Genomic DNA, 25,601 nt, shown 5'->3' on the forward strand with positions numbered 1-25,601 from the left:
ATGCTTCCTAAGGCCCACTTGACTTCACATTCCAGGATGTCTGGCTCTAGGTGAGTGATCACACCATCGTGATTATCTGGGTCATGAAGATCTTTTCTGTATAGTTCTTCTGTGTATTCTTGCCACCTCTTTTTAATATCTTCTGCTTTTGTTAGGTCCGTACCATTTCTGTCCTTTATTGAGCCCATCTTTGCATGAAAAGTTCCCTTTGTATCTTTAATTTTCTAAAAGAGATCCCTAGTCTTTCCCATTCTGTTGTTTTCCTCTATTTCTTTGCACTGATCACTGAGGAAGGCTTTCCCATCTCTCCTTGCTATTCTCTGGAACTCTGCATTCAAATGGGTACATCTTTCCTTTTCTCCTTTGTGTTTCGCTTCTCTTCTTTTCACAGATGCGAAGTACTTGGAGTTTTATTGAGGTGAGTCTATAAGAAGTTACGCTCATACTTCTTTCTGAAAACAAAAAGTATCCTTTCAATGTGCCATATATTCATGTACTAATACCACCATTAGTTTTAACATTTGATCTCCATTTATTTTAGTAGTGGTAAATAACAAGGTATGTCATCACATGAAAAATTTAATTAGTTAACTAACATAAAAATGGCAATAAAACACGAAACTTTTAAAAAGTTAAGAAAATGAAAAACATGGGCATGGAAGTGATGCTTTCTGAAACTATGTTCAAAAGAGCTTCAGCTGCTCTTGTGTTTAAAATGTCATCTGCAATCAAATTTGAATTTAAAAATTATGATGATGACTCCTTTGCTTGGAGATTGTCTCTGTTTAAGCACAAGTTTGTTCCAGTAGTTCTTTCTTGCTTTCTATTTCACTGTCCTTATGATGCCTCTAAAAAGGGCAGGCAGCATTCAAATCTTGAGAGTCTGAATGATTTTCTAAAAGATGGTTATCAGACTGTTTAATTCAAATTCTCAGTTTTTCCTATACTCATTGTGAAACTGCCATCTCAGAATACTTTTATTAGTGCTAAGTTTCCTAGGTTGAGATGCAGCAGTGTTGCAATGACAATGTCCAAGAAGAAACCTCTGTGGCGACGGACTTATACATTTTTATAGAGTCTTCTGTACATACCTTTTGAATATTGACGATTTCAGTCATTAGTCTCAATTTGTTTGGCTACCTTGCTATTGACTATATTTCAGTGGCTAGTTAAAGATCTTCAAGTCTTTTCATGACACAAAAATTAAAAACTAGAAAATGTTCTCACATTGCACTAGACAAGTTTTTCCTATGGGCTAAACAGATTTATAAGATTTATCTATCTACCTTTCCCCTAACAACCACAAAAATAAAAAGAAGGTACTCCAAAGAGAGTAACTTCTTTCTGAGGCAAGTGTGTATTGTGTGTGTGTGTGTGTGTGTAATATATATGTATACACACACACACACACACACACACACACATATATAAAACTGATATTAAATGCCCAGCGGTTTTTTCCTAATTATACTGAGCTAATAATAACATTGATTTTAACATTATAAGTAACAAAAACATGGTAGAGCTTTAAAAATTCCACATAATAATGAAAGAAAATAAATTGTACACAAATAATTGAGACATAAGTATCAGATCAGATCAGATCAGTCGCTCAGACATAAGTATAAAAGGGATTATATGTTTGTATTTTCAGAGTAGAAAAAATATGAAGCTGATTTGTCCTAAAGCTACTATTGAAATTTTCAAAGACACTCTCCGGCTACTAGAAAGTGAAACTGACGAAGCTAGATTCAGACATATTGATTTTTATTATTAATTATCAATACAGACAACCTGACTTAGACTGAATTTATGCTTGTTATTTGTAGATAAGCAGCCAGCTAAGTGTGTGATCTGATACAACAAATGTTAAAATTGCACATTGAAAGAAAAGTTGCTTTTTTATACTCACTTGCAACAATGCGTCGTCCATCTGCTAGAATCATTTCTCCATTTTCTACCAGAGTTTTTAAAATACAGGTGACATTTGTTGGAGCCTTGTCTGCCTCATCTACTACCAGAACATGACCCAATTTTACTGCTTTAACCTTTGAAGACAGAACATTTATTGTAAACAAAACAAACAAACAAACAAGAAAAGAAAGCAAACGTTTTAACAATTCCATCACTCATTGCTTTGGATTTGTAATAGCTGGTTTTCTGCAAGCTATAAATATAAAATCACAAAAAATGTCTGTAGTAGAGCTGGAAACAGTATTTATGGATCTCCACCAAAAGCTTCTCATAGTTACTGAATTGCTAACTCTGCAGTAATCACTTTATTTTCTTGCAGCATCCTAATTACCCCTATGTCGGCAATGTTCACATTTCACACCCTCAGGAAGGGGAGAATTAAAACAAGTATTGACATATCAAATAGAGAAGTTAAAGGGCTGTGGGGGCAAAGAGGAATGACTGTGATCATCAGTACTGGATATCAGAACATTGCACTTGTGGTAGCCTTAAAAGAGTGCACAGTTTTAAGAGATCAGTATGTATACTGGAGAACTGGGTAGTCAAGACAAAGAGAATCAATGGTCAGACTCAAGAAATCTGCACCCTACTGAGGGAAGAGTGAATATGAACAGTCTATCTTGGCTGATGCAGAGGTTAAATGTAAGAAAAGACAGAAAAGGATCTGAAAGTGTAGATCAGGTCTCGACTAATAAAAAGTTGACTGCCAAACCAAAAAATATGTGCTTTGTCTCATTAAATTGCAGGATGAATTAAAGATTTATGAGTTCAGATATGATAACAAGTTTAAAGCTACAAGTCAGTGCCTTTAATCTTGCAGAAATATGCAGAATAGACTGGAGGGGGGAATATCATAACAACTTGGTAAAAAAGTCATGTGAGGATCTGATTTTAGGGAAGAGGGCATGGGTAAAAATGGAAATAAAAAGCATTATATTATCTGAAGAAATATTCAGAGGTATATTCTACAGCCTTGGCAACTAATTAGATGGGAAGAGGTGAAAGGAAAAATAAGAGAGTTCTAGGTCTTGGATGACTGAGTAAATTAGATGACTGGTCACATTATGAAAAGATAGGACAAAAGCTAGGAAAAACTCTTTAAAACATTTAAAAAGAATGGATAGGAGATACTCAATGAACTTCAATGTAAACCCAGAGATTATTTTTTTAAATAGTAAGAAATAGCTCATAACATAAAATGGAACATATCATAAACTTTTCTCATTACATGGTTTTGGCAAGTAATTTTTAAGAAATTGAGAAATAGGTGATCCTCTCTACCACAAATATCTTATTTCATATTCTAAAAATATGAATAAGAATTTTTCTTTTTAATTTTAAGGTAAAAATAACCCGAATTTTAAAAAAGAGAGAGAAAACATGTAGCTTCTACTCCCAACTCCAGCCTTCACATCTCTGTTCAGAGAAGGTCAAGTCCAGTCTGGAAGAACTCAGACAGGAGGTCCTAAAGACGCCCATCACCGGGTCTAGACCACAGAGTCCTCAGGATGGCTTCTCTGTGCCATTGCTGGAGAGCAGTTATCTACACAGAAACACATGCCTGGCAGAACAGGATTTTTTTTTGGCGGGGGGTGGCTCTTTTATGAGAAGCTAAGGAATGATCTTCCCAGCTGTCCAAAATGCTGGGTCAATATTTTACTCATTAAAATCATTTTAAAAAACATTCCAGAAGCATTATCTAATTTCAAAGTCTGCACATCTGAAAACAACAGCAAACTTTTTTCTTTTTTGAAAGTTCTGGAATGGAAAAGTTATCATTAGAGGATTTCTATCATTCCCTAAATCTCTCTCTGGAGAGAGGAATAGAGTAAGAAAACATGTTATTTTCCCAGTAATTTGCATTTAAATATCCACTCTCCAAATGACATATGAACGAGTGTTTTCTAGTTAAGAATGAAACATATTGTCATCAATGGGATATTTCTTCCTCTCAAAGGCTGAAATATAACTATCATTCAAAGAACACAGTTGAGAATATTCATATAATTGCATTACTAACCAAAGGTGAGTCTTCATATACAATAAGTCCATCTTTAACAGAAGGCTGAAGAGTAAGTGTTTGGACTGTGGTGTCCCTAAAGTTAAACCAACAGATTTTATAGTTAGTAAAGAAATAAAAAGACATTTGATCTCGAATAAAACATGAGAACATTTCTCTTTTTCTTCCTTTAGTTCATCATCCAGCTTCTCCTAAGACGAATAAAAAAGCAAATGAAATTCCACTCAGCAACAGTATTTTGTAGATGTCAATATAAGTTATAAAGGTTTGGGAATTACTCCAAGTTTACAAATTATCCAGGCTCTTTACTTCTCCTTTCCCCAGTAATTTCCTGATGACCATTTTACTCTTTAAAATCACCTCCTGAAGGTGAAAAGGAGAAATTAAAAATAAATATTTGCATTACCTATACAATATTTACATTATTTACAAATAATTGATGGTGAGTTTGGTGATGACTGGCATGCTGATGTTCCTGATTAAAGTGAGTCTGTGAATTATACTTCATGGCCCAACCTGCCATCAGGCAAGACCATTTTACCTCACTCCAGCAAACATGGGATTGTGAACATTTCTGCTAGGATTAGGGCAATTCATTTTACTTTCTTAAGTCTACCTACTACTATCTACCTGACTTTCCTTTAGATCAGGATTTTCAAAAGTATTAACAGTGTACTACCTAGATGTTATCCAACTCCACACATGATAAGATATGAAGTTCACATCACCTATGAATCTTCTTGCCCAAAATGTTACAGTTAGTAAAGCAATAAAATGACATTTGATCAGAATAAAACACAAGCGTCATATATCCATTTTTTGTATTCCTGGGCTTACACTTTTTCTATCTTCTGCTAAAAAAAATAAAGTCCATTTTTGGGTTTTAAACAAATAACAGAGTTTAATTAATATCACAAATTCACTGTTCGTATTCTGGCAATACAGAAGGGTGGGTGAGGAAAAGAAAGAGATGTGTTCACACAGATTTTTATAGCAATATAGTGAATTTCTCACCTCAGCTGTCACATATTTAATGGGCAACAACATGACACCTCCCAGCACCGAAATGGAAAAAGGAACTCTTGTATCATTATCAGTAGAAAGGAAATTCAGTCATTACTTTAATAATTATGGTGCTTCATAGCAGATTAAGGACAGGAAATTCAAGGTGAATTACAATTTTAAAAAGGCAAATGAAATTGTTCTATAACACGTTAATTCCGATAGCATACAATTTGGCAAATTAGATTTCTCAAAAGACTTGTGCTAGAAATAAAACACATAGGTTTGAGGGAACAAGCACAAATCAGATGATTCCTAAAAGGGACAAGGAATAAGGATAAACACAAATGGGAAACATGGCTTTCAGTGGAGTAGGCAATGAGAAAGAGCAACGTAAAGGGAAAAAGTGGTTTTGTTCCATTCTTATTGTCAGTCCTTTGTCTTACATGTATGTAAAATGATATTCAATTAAAAAAACAGGTTGGCTTATATGTCAGTCCCTTATTATATAAGAGTAGAAAATAACTCACTAACTTCTGCATAGCACTTATTACAACAACAAAAAAGGCTTGAACTTCCCTGGTGGCCCAGTGGATTAGAATCCGCCTGCTAATACAGTGGACACAGGTTTAATCCGTGGTCCGGGAAGATTCCACATGCCGCGGAGCAGCTAGGCTTGGGTGTCATAACTTCTGAGCTCATGCTTTACAACCTGTGAGCTACAGCCACTGAGCCCACACACTGCAATGACTGAAGCCAGTACACCTACAGCCCGTGCTCTGCAACAAGGGAAGCCGCTGCAGTGAGAAGCCCACAGACCGAAATCAAGGGTAACCCAAGCGCAGCAGAGAAGAACCACTGCAACCAAAAGTGCATAAGTATATATTTTTTAAAAGCTTGTTTTTCAAGGTATCTTACAATATTATAAACTTCAACTCAGTAAATGATGACTACTGTCACAAGTAGCATATGACAGTGAGAGTTGCTCAGTCGTGTCCAACTCTTTTTGACTGTATAGTCCATGGGATTCTCCAGGCCAGAATACTGGAGTGGGTAGCCTTTCCTTTCTCCAGGGGATTTCCCCAACCCAAGGATCAAACCCAGTCTCCCGCATTGCAGGCGGATTCTTTACCAGCTGAGCTACCAGGGAAGTCATGATAGAATAGCATATAAATTGACTCTTAAAATGATCCTTTTTCAGAAAATATTTGACTAAAATCATTGCTTTGGTTTTAGGAGCATCATAGTAATTCTCTACACAAATAATCAATGACCCTAAGAGAATATTTTATTTGCTACAGTTTCAATTCTATTATGATTTGTTCCTCTCAAGAACAGTTTTGAAATATAAGCTCATAAAAGCTGAAGTAGAGTCAAAATTTCAACAATACTGGGGAAAAGAAAACACATCTTAGTAACAGTTTCTTAGCCTACAGTTTAATAAAGAGACATCTCTCCAGGACATAACAGTTATCAGCAATGCTTGAGGAATTAATTAGAATGTTCAGCTAATTGCTGACATTTATGTTAGCACCAATTGTTCTCACTTACTATTTTACAGACTAAAGTTGTCCATCAGTTACAGCCTGTGTTGATAAAGAGGCTACTCAAAGAAACATGGTGCTAAACTCTAGTCTTATTTTAACTCTGTGACTTTAAAATTTTTTTAAGTTGGAGTTATTAATGCTTCAATAGTAATTTTAAATGATTCCAGATGCAATAAAAGTAATTAAATTGAATAAAGACCAAGTTTTTATCAAAATAAGGACAGCAAATTGGCCACTGGAGAGCAAGCACAATCCATTCCTGTGACTTTGCTAATAAAGGTACATTAAGCTAATAAATTCTAATTTATTGAGGAGCACAAGATCTCAAAATAGCAATGTCTATTTTGAGGATGATATTTTAGTAAGTTGTATTTAAATTGGCTTATGGTTAGCTGTATTTTAGAAAAATAATAATAGTTAACAAGGGTGAAAGAAGAAAAAAGACACATAGGAGTTTCAAATAGCTAATAAAAAACTTATCTAACTTTGCAGTTCATTAAAATAGAGATGGCTAAAGTAATAGTCCACTCATTATTATAAACCCAGCATGAAGAAAGAAAGATAGAATATGATTCACAGGAGGCACTTTACAAATATTTCCTCAATATTTTAAGAAGTGGGATGATTATGAAAATTGAATAAAATGGTAATTTTAAAAAATTAGATATAAGCATAAAATTACTGTCTGAGAAGTAAATGCTGTTGATAGATATTTTAAGTGAAGAAGTCATGGCATTATCAAGACTATCATTTCTACAAGGTTTATTTTAAAACAAGTAATGAAATAAAGATAAGAAGTACTAATAATAATTATCATTAATAAAAGAAGAGAGTGGTAACTTAGACAAAGGGGATGCAGACAAATTTGAGAATTAATGTTTACAAACATTCTGGGCTCTCTGCACACTTCCTTCCTGCCTTGCCTACAAAAGACAAATTTATTTTGCTAAGTTGGGAAAGAAACTTCCCTGAGCCCTCAAACAGAAATAATCACAAGCAGTGTTGCCACACAATCCAAAAAAAAAAAAAAGATACAAATTAGCTGTGATTATTGCAGGGTTGGTTAAAAACCAGCACTGGTCTATTAATAAATAGTCCTCCTAGTTTTATCAATTACTTCAACTTTCTTGTTTTTAAATCACTTAAACTCTTTTTAAAAAGTACTATTATTTTTTTCATGCACAAGTATATATTTTCTGTTTTAACTTTTTGTGTTGTATTGGAGTATAGCCAATTAACAATGTTGTGACAGTTTCAGGTGGACAGCAAATCAATTAAACTCCTGAAACCCAAAGTTATTCACCTCTACAGAGGGGAATTAAAATAGAACATTTGAGGAAACATAGTAGAGTAAAAAGTTAAAAAGCAAGAGTGAGAAAGAAATATTATTAAATGTGTTTTGAATGCTGTGAGGGAAAAGTCCTTTTCATAAGATAAAAAAAATGTTATTTCTGCCAAAGTGACTGAAAAGACTCCAGCTCTTAAAATAGTTGTTTTGGAGGACAAATAATGTATTTAGTCATCAAACACTCATCACTAATACGTCCAGATGCATAAACTCCTAACAAACCAGAAAAGGAGGGAAGACATTGGGGGATAATATTTATGGAAGGGAGTCGATTGTGGTTCAGCACTTTGGTCTCAGAGGTAGGCTTTTCTGGGGACAACAGGTAGAAAACAGCCACTGCAAAACAGTCATTTGATGGAAGCTAAAATTTTCAAAATATTAATAGTTTTCAAACTCTACATACCTTCCTTACCACGTCTCCCAGCAATATATTAACACTTATTTAAAAAGAAATTCCTCCAATATTCAAAGTCATGCTGATAGTCAAACCTTTAACAAAATCTGAATGTTTTGTAAGTTGTCTAGTCTTTTTTAAAATAAATATACTACAAATATTTAAAATGGGATCTTTTGTCTTTACTCTGAAAACGAGCTTACTGGCTTGGGAAATTTTAGGGTACTCAAAATGACCTAGTTTCTTTGTAGGAACTTCATTTTCTCTTTTCTAGAAACAAAAAAAGAAAAGCAGTATGCAGGTTCCTTATTTATCGTTTCCCCTGACATTAAACAATGTATATTCTGATCAGTTTTTTAAAAGGAAAAGAATGAAATGCAGACTAAAATACTGATACAAAACTGAATGAGTAAAAAAATTAAAAAATTAAGCGAATACATTTTCATATCAGGACATGAGATAATTGTTCGTTCAATAAATATTTATTGAATATCTACTAATGGGCACTGCTTTAGATAAGAAGGATAAGTCCCTGTGAAAGTACAGATTCTTTCCTTTGCTGAGCTTAAATTCCTAATATATTTAAGTGAACTTATTTTTACCATACTAATGGTGTACCACCTTTGGCACAGTATAAACTGGATCCTGCATGAAATTAAATATCAAAACATAATTTACGACAGGCAATTCAAGATAAAGTTAAAATAAATATTTGTGACCACTGAGACAAACAATAAACAGCCTTCAACCATTTAAGTCAGAGAAAGCGTAAGTCCACCAGCTCTCCATAGAACTGGTCAGGCATGCCTCTTTTGGTTAATAAATCAAAATCCATCTTTAGTGTAATGTTTCTTGCCTAAGATTTACTATGTAACCTGCATTTTGTATACATCATAATATTATTTGATATACTATAATCCATGAATTATTTTATCCTAATTTCTGGTTATTAATCAACTTAAAACAATTCCCAATGCCTGGCTCATTCATCACACTTGAACCACTTGAGTTAAAAAGAAAACAGTATGTAAATAAGCATCCTATTTTGAGAAGTCTTTTGCTTACAGGAAATCTATGCTCAAGTTTTCTGTAATGCACTTCTTTTATTAAGTTTTCATGATAGATTTTCTTAAAGGAAGACACTACTGCATCATAGAGTAGGTGCCTGATTCGTGTCCGACTCTTTGTGACCCCATGGACTGTAGCCCACTAGGTTCCTATGTCCATGGAATTGTCCATGCAAGAATACTAGAGTGGGTTTCCACACCCTCCTCCAGGCAATCTTCCTAAATCAGGGATTGAACCTGCGGCTCTTACGTCTCTTGCATTGGGAGGCAGGTTCCTTTACCAGCTGAGGCAGCTGGGAAGTCCACAGCATCATAAGAAAAAGAATATATATTGTTTTTCAGTTCAGTTCAGTCACTCAGTCGTGTCCAACTCTTTGCAATTGCATGGACTACAGCATGTCAGGCCTCCCTGTCTACCACCAATTTCCGGAGTTTACTCACACTCATGTCCATCAAGTCGGTGATGCCATCCAACCATCTCATCCTCTGTCTTCCCCTTCTCCTCCTGCCTTCTATCTTTCCCAGAATCAGGGTCTTTTCAAATGAGTCACTTCTTTGCATCAGGTGACCAAAGTATTGGAGTTTCAGCTTCAGCATCAGTCCTTCAATGAATATTCAGGACTGATTTCCGTTAGGATAGACTGGCTGGATCTCCTTGCAGTCCAAGGGACTCGCAAGAGTCTTCTCCAGCACCACAGTTCAAAAGCATTAATTCTTTGGCACTCAGATTTCTTTATAGTCCAACTCTCACATCCATACACAACTACTGGAAAAACCACAGCCTTAACTAGATGGACCTTTGTCGGCAAAGTAATGTCTCTGCTTTTTAACATGCTGTCTAGGTTGGTCATAATTTTACTTCCAAGGAGCAAGCGCCTTTTAATTTCATGGCTGCAGTCACCATCTGCAGTGATTTTGGAGCGACAAAAAATAAAGTCAGTGACTGTTTCCACTGTTTCCCCATCTATTTGCCATGAAGTGATGGGACCGGATTCCATGATCTTTGCTTTCTGAATGTTGAGCTTTAAGCCAACTTTTTCACTTTCCTCTTTCACTTTCATCAAGAGGCTCTTTAGTTCTCCTTCACTTTCTGCCATAAGGGTGGTATCATCTGCATATCTGAGGTTACTGATATTTCTCCCAGTGATCTTGATTACAGCTTGTGCTTCATCCAGCCCAGCATTTCTCATGATGTACTCTGTATAAGTTAAATAAGCTGGGTGACAATATACAGCATTGACATACTTCTTTCCCGATTTGGAACCAGTCTGTTGTTAGAACTGTTAGAACTGTTGCTTCCTGACCTGCATACAGATTTCTCAAGAGGCAGGTCAGGTGGTCTGGTATTCCCATCTCTTGAAGAATTTTCCACAGTTTATTGTGATCCACATAGTCAAAGGCTTTGGCATAGCCAATAAAACAAATAGATGTTTTTCCGGAACTCTTTTGCTCTTTCGATGATCCAGCAGATATTGGCAATTTGATCTCTGGTTCCTCTGCTTTTTCTAGATCCAGCTTGAACATCTGCAGGTTCACGGTTCATGTATTTTTGAAACCTCACTTGGAGAATTTTGAGCATTACTTTACTAGCGTGTGAGATGAGTGCAACTGTGTGGTAGTTTGAGCATTCTTTGGCATTGCCTTTCTTTGGGATTGGAATGAAAACTGACCTTTTCCAGTCCTGTGGCCACTGCTGAGTTTTCCAGATTTGCTGCTATATTGAAGAGGAACTCAAAAGCCTCTTGATGAAAGTGAAAGTGGAGAGTGAAAAAGTTGGCTTAAAGCTCAACATTCAGAAAACAAAGATCATGGCATCCGGTCCCACCACTTCATGGGGAAACAGTGGAAACAGTGTCAGACTTTATTTTTCTGGACTCCAAAATCACTACAGATGGTGACTGCAGCCATGAAATTAAAAGACGCTTACTCCTTGGAAGGAAAGTTATGATCAACCTAGATAGCATATTCAAAAGCAGAGACATTACTTTGCCAACAAACGTTCATCTAGTCAAGGCTATGGTTTTTCCTGTGGTCATGTATGGATGTGAGAGTTGGACTGTGAAGAAGGCTGAGTGCCAAAGAATTGATGCTTTTGAACTGTGGTGTTGGAGAAGACTCTTGAGAGTCCCTTGGACTGCAAGGAGATCCAACCAGTCCATTCTGAAGGAGATCAGCCCTGGGATTTCTTTGGAAGGAATGATGCTAAAGCTGAAACTCCAGTACTTTGGCCACCTCATGCGAAGAGTTGACTCATTGGAAAAGACTCTGATGCTGGGAGGGATTGAGGGCAGGAGGAGAAGGGGACGACAGAGGATGAGATGGCTGGATGGCATTACTGACTCGATGGACATGAGTCTGAGTGAACTCCGGGAGTTGGTGATGGACAGGGAGGCCTGGCGTGCTGCGATTCATGGGGTCACAAAGAGTCGGACATGACTGAGCGACTGATCTGATCTGATCTGATCTGCATACAGCACTTTCACAGCATCATCTTTTAGGATCTGTAATAGCTCAAGTGGAATTCCATCACCTCCTCTATATTCCAGGATGTCTGGCTCTAGGTGAGTGATCACACCATCATGATTATCTGGGTTGTGAAGATCTTTTTTGTACAGTTCTGTGTATTTTTGCCACCTCTTCTTAATATCTTCTGCTTTTGTTAGGTCCATACCATTTCTGTCCTTTATTGAGCCCATATTTGCATGAAATGTTTCCTTGGTATCTCTAATTTTCTTGAAGAGGTCTTTCCCATTCTATTGTTTTCCTCTATTTCTTTGCACTGATCACTGAGGAAGGCTTTCTTATCTCTCCTTGCTATTCTTTGGAACTCTGCATTAGCAACAAAAACTAAAGAGTCTATTTAACCCCAGCCCATTTTTCAGTGTAATTTTTATGGCAGAGGAAAAGGAATAAACATTAATACCTCTGAGGAATTAGAGAGCACAGGACAGGGCAGTCCTCTAGCATATTTCTTTGTCATTTTACATTTTTTTCTTAAAATGTGATGGAGATTTTGAATGCTACTCCTTAACATACCCAGTTGTTCTAATACAAACATGTGTATGACACCATTAGGGAAACAGCAAAAAGGAGCTGCTGTCCAGACACCAGGGTGGGTGGAGGACAGCTGACTGTACACAGCCAGCTCAGCCTCTGGCTGCTTTTTCTCTTCCTGTATCTAGCACACTTCTTGAACTCCAAATTAAATAAATGAGTGGGCATAAATGGCAACAGTTTTTTTTCACTGCTTTATGAACTGTGTCAGGATAATCACTGTGGATACTCCCAAGCGATGCTGAAGAGGTAGTGTGCACAGCATTTTCTGACTGGGTACTAGTGGGCATTTCAACCACTGCACCTTTTAAAGATATGAGCAGCTTAAGTCATTTTGGGACTGGTAAGTTCTCCCGTCTCCTGGGCAAAACTATTTTTTCAAGATGAAAGTGAAGGTGTGGTTCATTTGTCTTGTTCTCTCACCTGAGTTTCAGTATTATTGCTATGTATTCAAGGTTTGTCTGAGGAGCTTGAAAATCCCACCAAAAAGAAAAGAAAAAAAAAGTACTTACTACACAGATAAAACTTAAAATATAAAAGGCATGTTTACAGAGGCAAAAGACTGGAAATAGGCTACTATCCCTAAGGGCTACTCCAAAGTCAGCTTCTCAGGACGGCCTTCTCTGGCCTATCTATGAACATGGTAAGCCCCGCTCTGGCCCCCTTTCCTGCCTTATTTTTCCACGTGGCACTTATTATCATCAGATTGCATATTTTAAATAAGTATCTTGTTTTCTCACTAGGGAAACCCCTCTCTCTCACTAGTAATGAGAATATAAATATGAAGGCTGCGGCTTTTGGCTCTTTTGTTCCTGATGTAGTCACTCACGCTAGGGAAGTGACCAGCATCTCTTAGGTGTTCAGCAACATTTGCTGAAGTGGACGCATTTCAGTCAGCTCTGCTAGTCAGGGGCCCTAGGCTGTCCTGAGTTTCTGGTAATTCCTTATGCATTGTGACCAAGTGTGTGCCCTTATTCTGGGAAGTTTTTTGTTCCCTTCTCCCCATTTTGCCAAAGGGGGACAAAGCATCAAGGTCTATTCCTTAAAGGCTCAGCTCAAAAGATCGTCTCCTCTTTGAAGCATTAACTATTTCTCAGTTCTACACTCCCAGTTGAATTACTGTCTCATAGAAAGCACTTTACACTTAAGAAACATTTTATTTGTTCATGTAACCCCAGAATAGGCCCAAATTGACTGTATCCTGTTTCTAACAAGTTACTGAGCTATTTTTCAAAGACAGTAGAACAAAACAGCAAGTCATGCAGGCAAAGCATATGCAGAGGAGAACATTTTGTACTCAAATAATACCTGGAACCAAAATTTCTATCCTCATCTCCCAACACCAGCCATGGAACCAAAGGACCAGGACATGAACAGGACCTGAATACGGGATCCCTTTCGGAGTTGAAGGGTCCATTGTCCAGGAAGACCCAGTGCTGAAGCCCCCTTAGCACACCTTACCACAAATGGCCATGTTTCAAAGCCCTCCAATCAAAACCTGCCTGCCAGTGCTTCTGTACATGAACCCTCCTCACCTAACTCATGAAAGTGTGACCCAACCCGAGATTGGGAAGAGACAGAATTGAGCCCCGTCTCTTCTCTCCCTGCTGACTGACTCTGAAAATAGCTTTTTTCTTTTATCAAATGCCAGTACCATGGTACTGGCTTCTATGTGCATTGGACAGAGTACTGTAATGAACACTGGGGTACATGTGTAAGAATTTGACTTTCATCTCATGCAAATGGAGGGCCAATCATCTCTCCATTTAAGCCAGAGGACTATCTAAATGGATGTCTCAAAGACGAATGGGAAGGAACAGACATTGCATCTATCCATTTGCTTAACAAAAGTTTATCATACACCTACTGTATTCCTGAAATCATGCTGGAGGAGACAGTTCAAAGAAATGCCCCTGCCCTTAGGGAGACAACACTAAGAAGGCAGGCACAGGTGGAAACCCGTGATTGCGGTAAAGAATGACATGTATAACAGCAGAGTCTATTATAGGTCAGTGGCTCTCAGTGCACGATGAATAACAGTTTAGTTTGTTTGTTTTATTGAGAAGATCCACCCTTAAGTATACAAATATAGAAATAACAGCCTAACTAAAGATGAAATATAATACCTTAAAACACTTTATCATGGATCGGAAGAATCAATATAGTCATGGATCGGAAGAATCAATATAGTGAAAATGAGTATACTACCCAAAGCAATCTATAGATTCAATGCAATCCCTATGAAGCTACCAATGGTATTTTTCACAGAGCTAGAACAAATAATTTCACAATTTGTATGGAATACAAAAAAACCTCGAATAGCCAAAGCAATCTTGAGAAAGAAGAATGGAAATGGAGGAATCAACCTGCCTGACTTCAGGCTCTACTACAAAGCCACAGTCATCAAGACAGTATGGTATTTGCACAAAGACAGAAATATAGATCAATGGAACAAAATAGAAAGCCTAGAGATAAATCCACGCACATATGGACACCTTATCTTTGACAAAGGAGGCAAGAATATACAATGGAGAAGAGACAATCTCTTTAACAAGTGGTGCTGGGAAAACTGGTCAACCACTTGTAAAATAATGAAACTAGAACACTTTTTAACACCATACACAAAAATAAACTCAAAATGGATTAAAGATCTAAACGTAAGACCAGAAACTATAAAACTTCTAGAGGAGAACATAGGCAAAACACTCTCCGACATAAATCACAGCAGGATCCTCTATGACCCACCTCACAGAATATTGGAAATAAAAGCAAAAAATAAACAAATGGGACCTAATTAAACTTAAAAGCTTCTGCACAACAAAGGAAACCAGAAGCAAGGTGAAAAGACAGCCTTCAGAATGGGAGAAAATAATAGCAAATGAAGCAACTGACAAAGAATTAATCTCAAAAATATACAAGCAACTCCTACAGCTCAATTCCAGAAAAATATATGACTCAATCAAAAAATGGGCCAAAGAACTAAATAGACATTTCTCCAAAGAAGACATACAGATGGCTAACAAACACATGAAAAGATGCTCAACATCACTCATTATCAGAGAAATGCAAATCAAAGCCACGATGAGGTACCATTTCATGCCAGCCAGAATCGCTGCTATCCAAAAGTCTACATGCAATAAATGCTGGAGAGGGTGTGGAGAAAAGGGAACCCTCTTACACTGTTGGTGGGAATGCAAACTAGTACAGCCACTATGGAGAACAGTGTGGAGATTCCTTAAAAAACTGGAAATAGAACTGCCTTATGATCAAGCAATCCCACTGCTGGGCATACACACTGAGGAAACCAGAAGGGAAAGAGACACGTGTACCCCAATGTTCATTGCAGCACTGTTTATAATAGCCAGGACATGGAAGCAACCTAGATGTCCATCAGCAGATGAATAGATAAGAAAGCTGTGGTACATATACACAATGGAGTATTACTCAGCCATTAAAAAGAATACATTTGAATCAGTTCTAATGAGGTGGATGAAACTAGAGCCTATTATAGAGTGAAGTAAGCCAGAAAGAAAAACACCAATACAGTATAATAACACATATATATGGAATTTAGAAAGATGGTAATGATAACCCTGTATGCAAGACGGCAAAAGAGACACAGATGTATAGAACAGTCTTTTGGACTCTGTGGGAGAGGGCAAGGGTGGGATGATTTGGGAGAATGGCATTGAAACATGTATAATATCATATGTGAAATGAATTGCCAGTCCAGGTTCGATGCATGTGAGAAAGTGCTCAGGGCTGGTGCACTGGGATGACCCAGAGGGATGGGATGGGGAGGGAGGTGGGAGGGGGGTTCAGGATGGAGAACACATGTACACCCGTGGCAGATTCATGTCAATGTATGTCAAAACCAATACAATATTGTAAAGTAATTTGCCTCCAATTAAAATAAATAAATTTCTATTAAAAATAATACTTTACAATTATATTTGTTAATAATACAAAAAAAACTTTTTGCTCTAATTAAAAATTAACAAAGGATATTTTAGAAAGAATAACATGATTAATAGCACTTTATTATTTGTGTGATTTAAAGGTCCAGTCTACACTGAGTTTACTTTAACACTTACTATAGCTGACAAAGAGTTTACAAAGACACATAGCTCCAAAGAGAATTGCAATATGGACTGTACTCCCTGGAGCTCAACACACACCTTTTTTTTCTTGTTTTTCAAATTAAGTATTTATTTGGCTGTGCTGGGTCTTCATTGTGACACTTGGGATCTTTAGAAGCAGCATGTGGGATCTAGTTCCCTGACAAGGGATCGAACACAGACCCCCTGCATTGGGAGTGTGGAGTTTTAGACACTGGGACACCAGAGGAGTCCCCAAAACATATATTTTTCAATCTCATCTATCAAAATATACAAAAGTTTTTGTTACAGTTAGGCTTGGGAATTGCTATCTTTCCTAACATCAGTGTTTTTGCAAACTATTTGGACAGTGTCATGTTTTGTATTTTGAACGAATAGGTTCAAAAACCATTGAAACTCTTCACTTGTAGGAAACTGTATTTTAAACTGTGTTAGTGTGCAGACATGAGACATTTTAGGAGTCTATTACATTCTATTTCTACTTCTGGCACCAAATGTGTGGGTTTTCCATACTCGACAATTCTCTTGGGATGTAAAATCATCTTATTAGACTCTCTTATCACTCTGGAGATTCCAAAGGTCTTAGAACTGGAGACGAAGACCAAATATTTTAGGAAAAGATTTCCCTATCACACAAGAAACTAAAAGTGTTTTAGAAGGTCTTGTGCCCAGAAAGGGAATGAAGACCAAACATATAATTATTATATCGTAATATCACAGAGTGGCATACATTATTTTCAGCCACAAAAAAACTAATTGAAACAGTTATAAACCTCAAATTCAAAAACATTCTCTCCAGAGAAGCTTTTTTTTTTTAGGACTTATTTTCTACTTTACTGCTAAAGCATGACCTCCAGCTTGAAGGATCAAATTAACTGTTTTTCTAATTTTTAAATTATCTGTTATGTAGCAACTCTCTGACAGCCATTAACACACAAACAGATCAACCAGTTGTGAACGCTTGACTTTGTAAAAGACAAATCTTTTAAATATTTTGCAGTGAGATTAGAAGTGGTGAGACTGTGTAGTATAAAAGATTTTCATGGTCAGTTCCTATCTCATTAAAAAATATTCCAATAGTTTTGGCTTTGATTTAAAGGTCTCATTTTTATATCAAACTAGTGACATCCTGTAGCGCTTTGTGCAAGTTTTCGTTCAATCTTTGTGGCAGTATTGCGTTTTTAATCATTTGGAGTGAATACGTCTCATGTGTGGTGTCCTCTGTAACCTTATTCAAGAGTATGTATTGTCTCTATCCAATCAAATCAGATGCTCCATCAATGGTTATACTTACATAAATTTCTGCCAATTTCATGTTATTTATGTTTACATTATTCATGTTATTTTCAACCCACGTTGTTGCTGGGTTTTTTTTCCCCACAAATCTTTTAAACCACTGTCCATTACATGAGGGCTGGCTTAGTTAACACTAACATAAACCATAAATCTACTAAACTGGGCACAGTAAACTGTTATATTGTCATGCTATACAATCAAATGAAGACCTGAGAGCACCACTGTCACCTTCTTATGATAGGAACCCCCCAGTTCTCTCTGGATATGTCCCATTTCCCATACGTGACAAACCGAACAAATGAGGACGCCAGTGTCAATCAGTATACTAAACGTTGGTAATACTTATTTCATATTCTTAAGAGCAAAGGGAATATAAATTCTAATGTTGTCCCACGTTCCAGTGGATGGTCTTGAACCACTGGTGCATCCTCCCCACTTTAAAAAGGGTTTTGTACTATAAAGAAAGCTGAGCGCCAAAGAATCGATGCTTTTGAAAAGTGGTGTTGGAGAAGAGTCTTGAGAGTCAATTGGACTGCAAGGAGATCCAACCAGTCCATCCTAAAGGAAATCAGTCCTGAATACTCATTGGAAGGACTGATGGACTGCAAGGAGATCCAACCAGTCCATCCTAAAGGAAATCAGTCCTGAATACTCATCGGAAGGACTGATGCTGAAGCTGAATCTCCAATACTTTGTCCACCAGATGTGAAGAGCTGACTCATTGGAAAAGACCCTGCTGCTGGGAAAGACTGAAGGCAGGAGAAGAAGGGGATGACAGAGGATGAGATGGTTGGATGGCATCATTGACTCGATGGACATGAGTTTGGGCAAGCTTGGTGTTGGTGATGGACAGGGAGGCCTGGCGTGCTGCAGTCTGTGGGGTCGCAAAGAATCAGACATGACTGAGTGACTGAACTGAACTGACTAAAGAGTGAACACTAATGTAAACTGTGGATTTAGTTGTTAACAATGCTTCAGTATTGGTAATCAACAAATGTACCCCACTAATGAAAGATGTAAATAATAGGGTAAAAAAATAAATAAATAAAAAGGGCTTTGTACTAATGTCACAAAGAATGGAAACAACATCTGCTTGTGAAGAAAAAGGAGAAGAAAGGGTCTAAGAAATTTTCCTAGAAGAAGAGACTTTGATTAAGAAAAGGTAAGACTTGATAGAGAAAGGCATTCCAAGCTATAAGAGCTGCAAGTGCCAAGTTACAGAGTCATGAATATGCATGTGATACTTGGGAACCACAAGCTGTTCATATGGCTTAAGCCTAAGTACATGGGAAAGAAAGACTGGAAGTAAGATTAGTAAAACAGACAGGGCTCAAACGAAGGACTATGGACTTGATGTTACTGGCAGTGGGAGTCACTGAAGGGTTCTGAGCGGGAGAATAAATGATCAACTTTACTGGTTGAAATAGTACGAGGCTTGGGAAAGACAGATTGGAGGCTGAGCTTCGAAGCAGGAGCCTACTGCAAAAGTCCAGGCAAGAGAAAATAGGGAAGGATTTACGGCCCCAGAGGATCGAACTGAAAGGACAGGTCACAATTCTAGAAGAAGCTATTGCAATAGTCCAGGTATGGCAGTGACTGTGAGGAAGGAAAATATTTGGGAGACCTGGGAAAATGTAGACGTGATTTTGTAATAACTGTCTGTCAAGATAAAGGACAGGGAAAGGTAAAAGGTACACCGATTACAGATCAAGTGACTGGATACAGGACTCCATAAGCTGAGAGAGGAAACATCCATTCTTTGCTGTATCAGTCATACAGTCAACACTGCTTTATTGACACCCACTATGACTAGGATATAGAAAAGGGGCTGGAGGATATTGTAAAGGAAAACTTGGTATGAGGAGATGGACAATTTGGATTAGAATGCTCCAGAGATACCAATGTGGATATTTTAGGAAGAAAAATGCAAATCCAAAGCTAAGAAGAGAGGAAGCGGCAGAAGATTTATGGATAGAAGACAATACAGATTTACAGAGAAGAGATTTCATTTTAACTGAGTCCCTACCTCATACCAAGCACTGCCCTAGACACATGGGACATTTGTCACTTAATCCCTCCAACAATCCTATGATGAAATTTGGGCTCACAGAGGTAACCCAAACTCATGTTTTCTTTTAAAAATTTGAGGCTTCTGTTTTATTTTAGCCCCATTTTATAATAAATAGCTTATACTTTTTGACTCCATGCATTGCTAAAAACTGTATCTTAAAACAGATGAGCACTGCTGAGTATGTAGCACCACTGTCATCTCATCAGTTGCCAACAGAAACCAGTAAATACCTATTAGTAAAAGTGTTCAAGTGATGCAGCAGAATTTAAGTCCTTGGTGGAAAATGGTATTCAATTATATACAGCTTATACCATTACCACTGAGAGTTGGTAAAAAGAAAATCACGTTCAGGATGTGATGTGTGTAACAGCAAAGACACTTTGTTAGTAGATTGCAGAGTTCCTAGTGCTATCCTCGCTTTATTCAGTTTCACTAAGCTACAGGCTCAGCCCTGCTCAGTTCCTGATTTCCTATTCTAAACAGGAAAGGAGATGCGCAACTTACTGATCTTGCTCAGAGAGGTTATAAATCTCCTAAGTCTCACCTACTTCTGCCTCTGTCCCCTCGATTACCTATCACACCAACCTTCCCACTGGTACTGGTATCCCTGGTAACCTTACTCCTGAAAACGCTACTTCCCCCTGGGTCAGATTCAAGCTAGGTCTGGTATCTTCTGCTATTGGCTGGAGTCCTATTCCACACTATCATTAGTCCAAGTTCTCAGAAGCCCCAAGTTACTATAATTAGTAATCACTTATGGATCCATCATAGAGTAGGTCAGTTCAACCACTGAATCTCCAAGAGACAAAGCTGCTAAACTGTTAGAATGTCTTGCTATAAATTTCAACACAAAAGATAGTTATTGCTTCCAAACTTATCCATTTACTAATTATCACATTGCCCTATAGACATTTGTATATCATCTGGAGCAAGGAGATCAAACCAGTCAATCATAAAGGAAATCAGCCCTGAATATGCTTTGGAAGGACTGATGTTGAAGCTGAAGCTCCAATACTTTGGCCACTGATGCAAACAGCTGACTCACTGGAAAAGACCCTGATGCTGGGAAAGATTGAGGGCAAGTGGAGAAGGGGGTGACAGAGGATGAGATGGTTGGATGGCATCATTGTCTCGACGGACACAAATCTGAGCAAACTGTGGGAGACAGTGAAGGAAAGGGTGCTGCAGTTCATGGGGTTGCAGAGTTGGACACGACTTAGCAACTGAACAACAAACAAAAGTATCGGTATTTTTCAGTTTATTGAATTATTTGTTTATTGCATATCTTCTCTTTACCACTAGAAGGAAAGCTTCATGAAAACAATGACTTTGACTTGTTCATTACTGTATTTCTCAAGCCGTAGAATATGACCTCAACATGACCTCAATAAAGGTCTCTGGTAGTAGATGCTGGTAGCATCCTACTCAGATCTCCTTTGCCACCAAAGGCACTCATCCCACAGCTACCGCAGCATTGACTTCTAAAAGCTCACAGCTGCACCCTTGTCCAAAGAACTGTTTGCCACCAATGGGGAGTTCTTTGTCCAGAACTGCCTGGGTAGCTAGAGGTTCTCCTTCATGCTTCTCCTAAAGGGCTGCCTTTAACTAATGCCTCACAGATATGGGGGCAAAAAAGGTTGGCCCTCTGCTTCCAGGTGCCATAACCAAGAAGTTGCATTCATGCTCCAGAGCTCCCTATAAAGAGGCTGAGATGAGACTTTATCTAAACCCACCTCTTCTCCCCAGCCTTTTTATCCTGACTCCTTTACTTTCCCAAAAGTTTCACTTAAAAGCTCTGCCTCTAAAATTACTTACACAAACACTTTCATCACTGGCTCTTCTTCTAGAGTACCTGAAATCGGTATTTGTTGACTATCTGGATGCATAAATCAATAAAGTCAAAGGAAATAAAGAAATAATTCTTAGATTTTCCAGCAATGCTCTTAGCTCTTCTTGCACAAAACATTACAGATACATCTCCCTGAAGAGAAATAGTTAACGGAGTTGTGAGCTGAGCGATCCCATTAGGACACAAATCTACTTGCTTAATTTAAGCACCTCACCCCCTCTCCTTCTGCTCACGTTGTCACTGCTGGCATCATCTGAAGAGTCTGGCTACAACAGTATCTGTCTCACTTACAAGGGCCGGCACTTTATAAAGCTCAACAAAAACAACATTTTAGATCTTAACGAATTAAGAGACGGTTGGGAAGTATATGGCACCGCCCAAGATACTTCTTTACTCTGTTGGCTTACCTAAGGATGCTGCTGGGAGAAACCTGCAGGCAAGGCTGACTGGAGAGGTCCAGACAGAGGGAACGGGTGAAAGCGGCTGGGACATGATGCTAAGCATGTTAAGATAATCTGATATTGAAACAATTGTAATATTGTTTATTTTTATTACAAGTAAGGACTACAAGTTTTAAAAAAATCACTCCCCCTAGCAGAGCATCACTGATTTTTACAACGATGGACTCAGACAGTAAAGAATATGACTACAATACAAAAGATCTGGGTTCGATCCATGGATAGGGAAGATCCCCTGAAGAAGGGAATGTCTACTCACTCCAGTACTCTGGCCTGGAAAATTCCATCGACAGAGGAGCCTGGTGGGCTACAGTCCATGGGGTCACAAAGAGCCAGACACGACTGAGCGACTAATACCTCAGCTTAATATGAATTTGCTTTATAAGTTAAAAACGCACACACACACATACAAAGGACTGGAAGGTTATAAACTAAACTGACAACAGTGATTGACTTGAAGGAGGGGAGATGAGATTGGCATGGTTGTTAAAGGTGGCTTTAGCTATTATTAGTGTTTTCTTTCTGCAAAAAGAAGAGTAGAGTCAAATTGGAGAAATATTCATAGTTGTTAAATATAAGCAACAAGTTTGGCTATGTTACGTGCTATATATTTGTATTTACATTTTTTGATTTTTGAAGTTTTTCTCAGACTAAAAAAAAGTACACAACACTTGAAAAGAATGTAGCTATTCTCTAGTGGCAAGGGATTTAACAAAACTAAGAAAAAATACACACTGCATCAGTGGTTCTCAAACTTATTCAGCTTGTGATTTAGGAAATAAAACTCCTGCTTGTTCCCAGTCTTTTCTTCTAAGACAGTCTAGAGCAGGCTGCTTGCTAGGATCTACAGCTGAGGGCTGGTCTGCAGCTCTGATTCACCCGTTTCTATAACCTATTGTAACAACTGTTTGGTGGATGCACCCAGAGAACTGAAGCAGTCTGCCTGGGAGGAGCATCATGTGAAAGATCACAGGCACTGATCTAGTTTGTTTTTATGAATTACCTGGGTGACAGGAGAGAAAACAGCTGTTAAGTTTACTGATGATACCTCTCAGGGATCATCAATCCTAAAGCAAACAAACCCTGATCCTGGGAAAGATTAAGGGCAAGAGGAGAAGGGACTGACAGGATGAGATGCTTGGATGGCATCACAGACTCAATGGACATGAATCACCATTAAAGACTGAGCAACAACCCCTCAGGGAAGATGTGTTAAGAGATAAAGTAAGTTTAATAGTCTGGAGAACAGTGAAGAAAACAGAAAATTAAATTGATAAGGATATTACTATTGGGGAAAAAAGTGGGCAAATATGGAATAACTGGAAAGACTTTGGGATCAGGCTGGGTAAGGATTAGGAACGTGAAGTTAGAATCTTAAAAAATCAAGCTATTATATGTATAATGAAGTAAAAACATGTAAGGACTGCTTGGCCAACAGTCTAAACACATGGCTAGTACTTTGGTGAGGTACCTACTGATGTGCTACCACCACTAAAGTAATGTTTGATCAGCGAGACAAAGTCAAGAAGCAGCACAGTACAGTGGCCAGAGCATAAGGCTGAAGCCAGATTACATGAAGCCAGCTGTGTGACCTCAGACAAGTGTTTCACCTCTGTGCTTCTGTTCGAATCTGCAACAAAGAGGCGGTAATGGTGCTGATCTCAGCCAGTTGTGAGCAAAAACGAGTTACAATTCGAAAACCGTGTAGAACAGAATAGCTAATATGTACGTGTTTTTTTTTTTTTTTAATGAAAAAGCAAACATAATATAGGAATTTAGATGGATTTGGAGTTAAAAATTATTACAGATCTAAAGATCTGCATGGAAAAATTAGAGGTACTGGCATACTTCATTCTGTAAAAAAGTGGGGGGCAGAAGAAGACATTCTTAGTGGGAAAATTATTAACTGCTGATAAAAATGGGTCTAAAATAGCCTTTTCCAGTTAGTAATGGGGAAGATGAGACAGAAGGACTATCCTAGAACCTTTGACATCAGACATGCTTCCAGTTCTCCAGTCTTCTTATTAGTGCTAAGAAGGTCTTGATGGCTCAATCATAATTTTTTCCATAAGACTTCAAAAAAGCTTTTTGTTTTTCTATTTCCTCCTGATATATCTACTTTCCCTCTGGGACTTTGTGAATTTTAAAATTTATACTGTCACATTCAGTTTTCTTCAGACTGAGGAAAGCCTGATACGCTGAATTATGCTCTGCTTTTTAAAGCACGTCATCATTCACTCCAGGATATTCGTTGTGGAGAAGGTTGATGTTACAGTTTTACAATTCACTTTATCTCATTTGATTTCATGAAGAAAAAGTATACAAAAATATGAAAGGGGAAAAACAAGAGTTTTAACAACAACCATCTCCAATGTGATGCAGTAGTCCTCTCTTGCCCATTTTTATTTTATCCCCTCAGCCTCCATACAGTTATCAATCAAAAATTAGCCAGTTAAACCTGTTTCAGTAGGTCATTGCCAGTATGTTTGTTTGACCTCAACAATTTGATCTGCATGACTGCAATCACCCCCTCGTGTTCTCTGTGATTAAATCTCATCTATCTCTGATCTACTCACACACTGTGGTCCTAATGACCTTTCTTGCTTTAACTCCATCACATTGCATTCAGGATAAAATCCGACCTCAGCAAGGCCCATGAAGTCCCCACAAAGTCCCATGTCTTCCTCTTGGCATCAGCTCTCTACACATATACGTGCCACGCTACCTAAGCTGCCTCTCACTTCCTATTTTTAGACAGCTTGTTTTCAATATGTGCCATATATATATGGCATATGCCACCAACCATAATGACTTGTTCAGTGTTCTGCATTAGAAGACTACTACTTATCCCTGAAGACTCAGTTTGAATGTCACCTTCTCCAGACCCCTTCCACCAAATCACACACATATACTCAGAGGATTGGGTACCTCTCTTCTAGGGTCCCACAGAACCTATGTATGTTTCTTTCTTGGCTTGTATACAACACTGTATCTTAAATGCTGCTGTACTGTCGCCCACTGACGGGCAAGCAAGGACATCTAGTCAATATCAATAGCATCATCTATACAGTCAGCCCTCCATACCCATAGGTTCTACATTTGAGGACTCAACTGACTGTGGATTGAAAACATTTGGGAAAAGAAACTCAAAATTCCAGAAAGCAAAAACTTGAATTTGCTGTGATCTACCCACTGTATATATATAGCATTTATATTGCATTTTTAACTATTTATAGAGCATTTACACTGCATTAGGTATTATAAGTAATTGGAGCCTGGTGGGCTGCCATCTATGGGGTCGCACAGAGTCGGACACGACTGAAGCAACTTAGCAGCAGCAGCAGCAGCAGCAGAGATGGTTTCAAGTATATGGGAGGATATGTGTAGGCTATTTGCAAATACT

The 25,601-nt window shown here is 38.0% G+C and overlaps 1 protein-coding gene across 7 annotated transcripts in view; it reads right to left on the bottom strand.

Moving 5' to 3' along the window:
• Window positions 1–25,601, bottom strand: part of VWA8 (von Willebrand factor A domain containing 8) — a 400,893-nt gene that overhangs the window by 206,144 nt on the left and 169,148 nt on the right. For all 7 annotated transcript variants that reach the window (XM_070800011.1, XM_070800010.1, XM_070800013.1 and 4 more), the window contains exons 22-23: window positions 3,995–4,070; window positions 1,913–2,048 (exon numbers count right to left, since the gene is read on the bottom strand). In XM_070800011.1, coding sequence (XP_070656112.1) covers window positions 1,913–2,048; window positions 3,995–4,070 — 212 coding nt within the window. The remainder of the gene's footprint in view (window positions 1–1,912; window positions 2,049–3,994; window positions 4,071–25,601) is intronic.

The sequence above is a fragment of the Bos indicus genome, chromosome 12, assembly GCF_029378745.1.
Source record: "Bos indicus isolate NIAB-ARS_2022 breed Sahiwal x Tharparkar chromosome 12, NIAB-ARS_B.indTharparkar_mat_pri_1.0, whole genome shotgun sequence".
NCBI lineage: Eukaryota > Metazoa > Chordata > Mammalia > Artiodactyla > Bovidae > Bos > Bos indicus.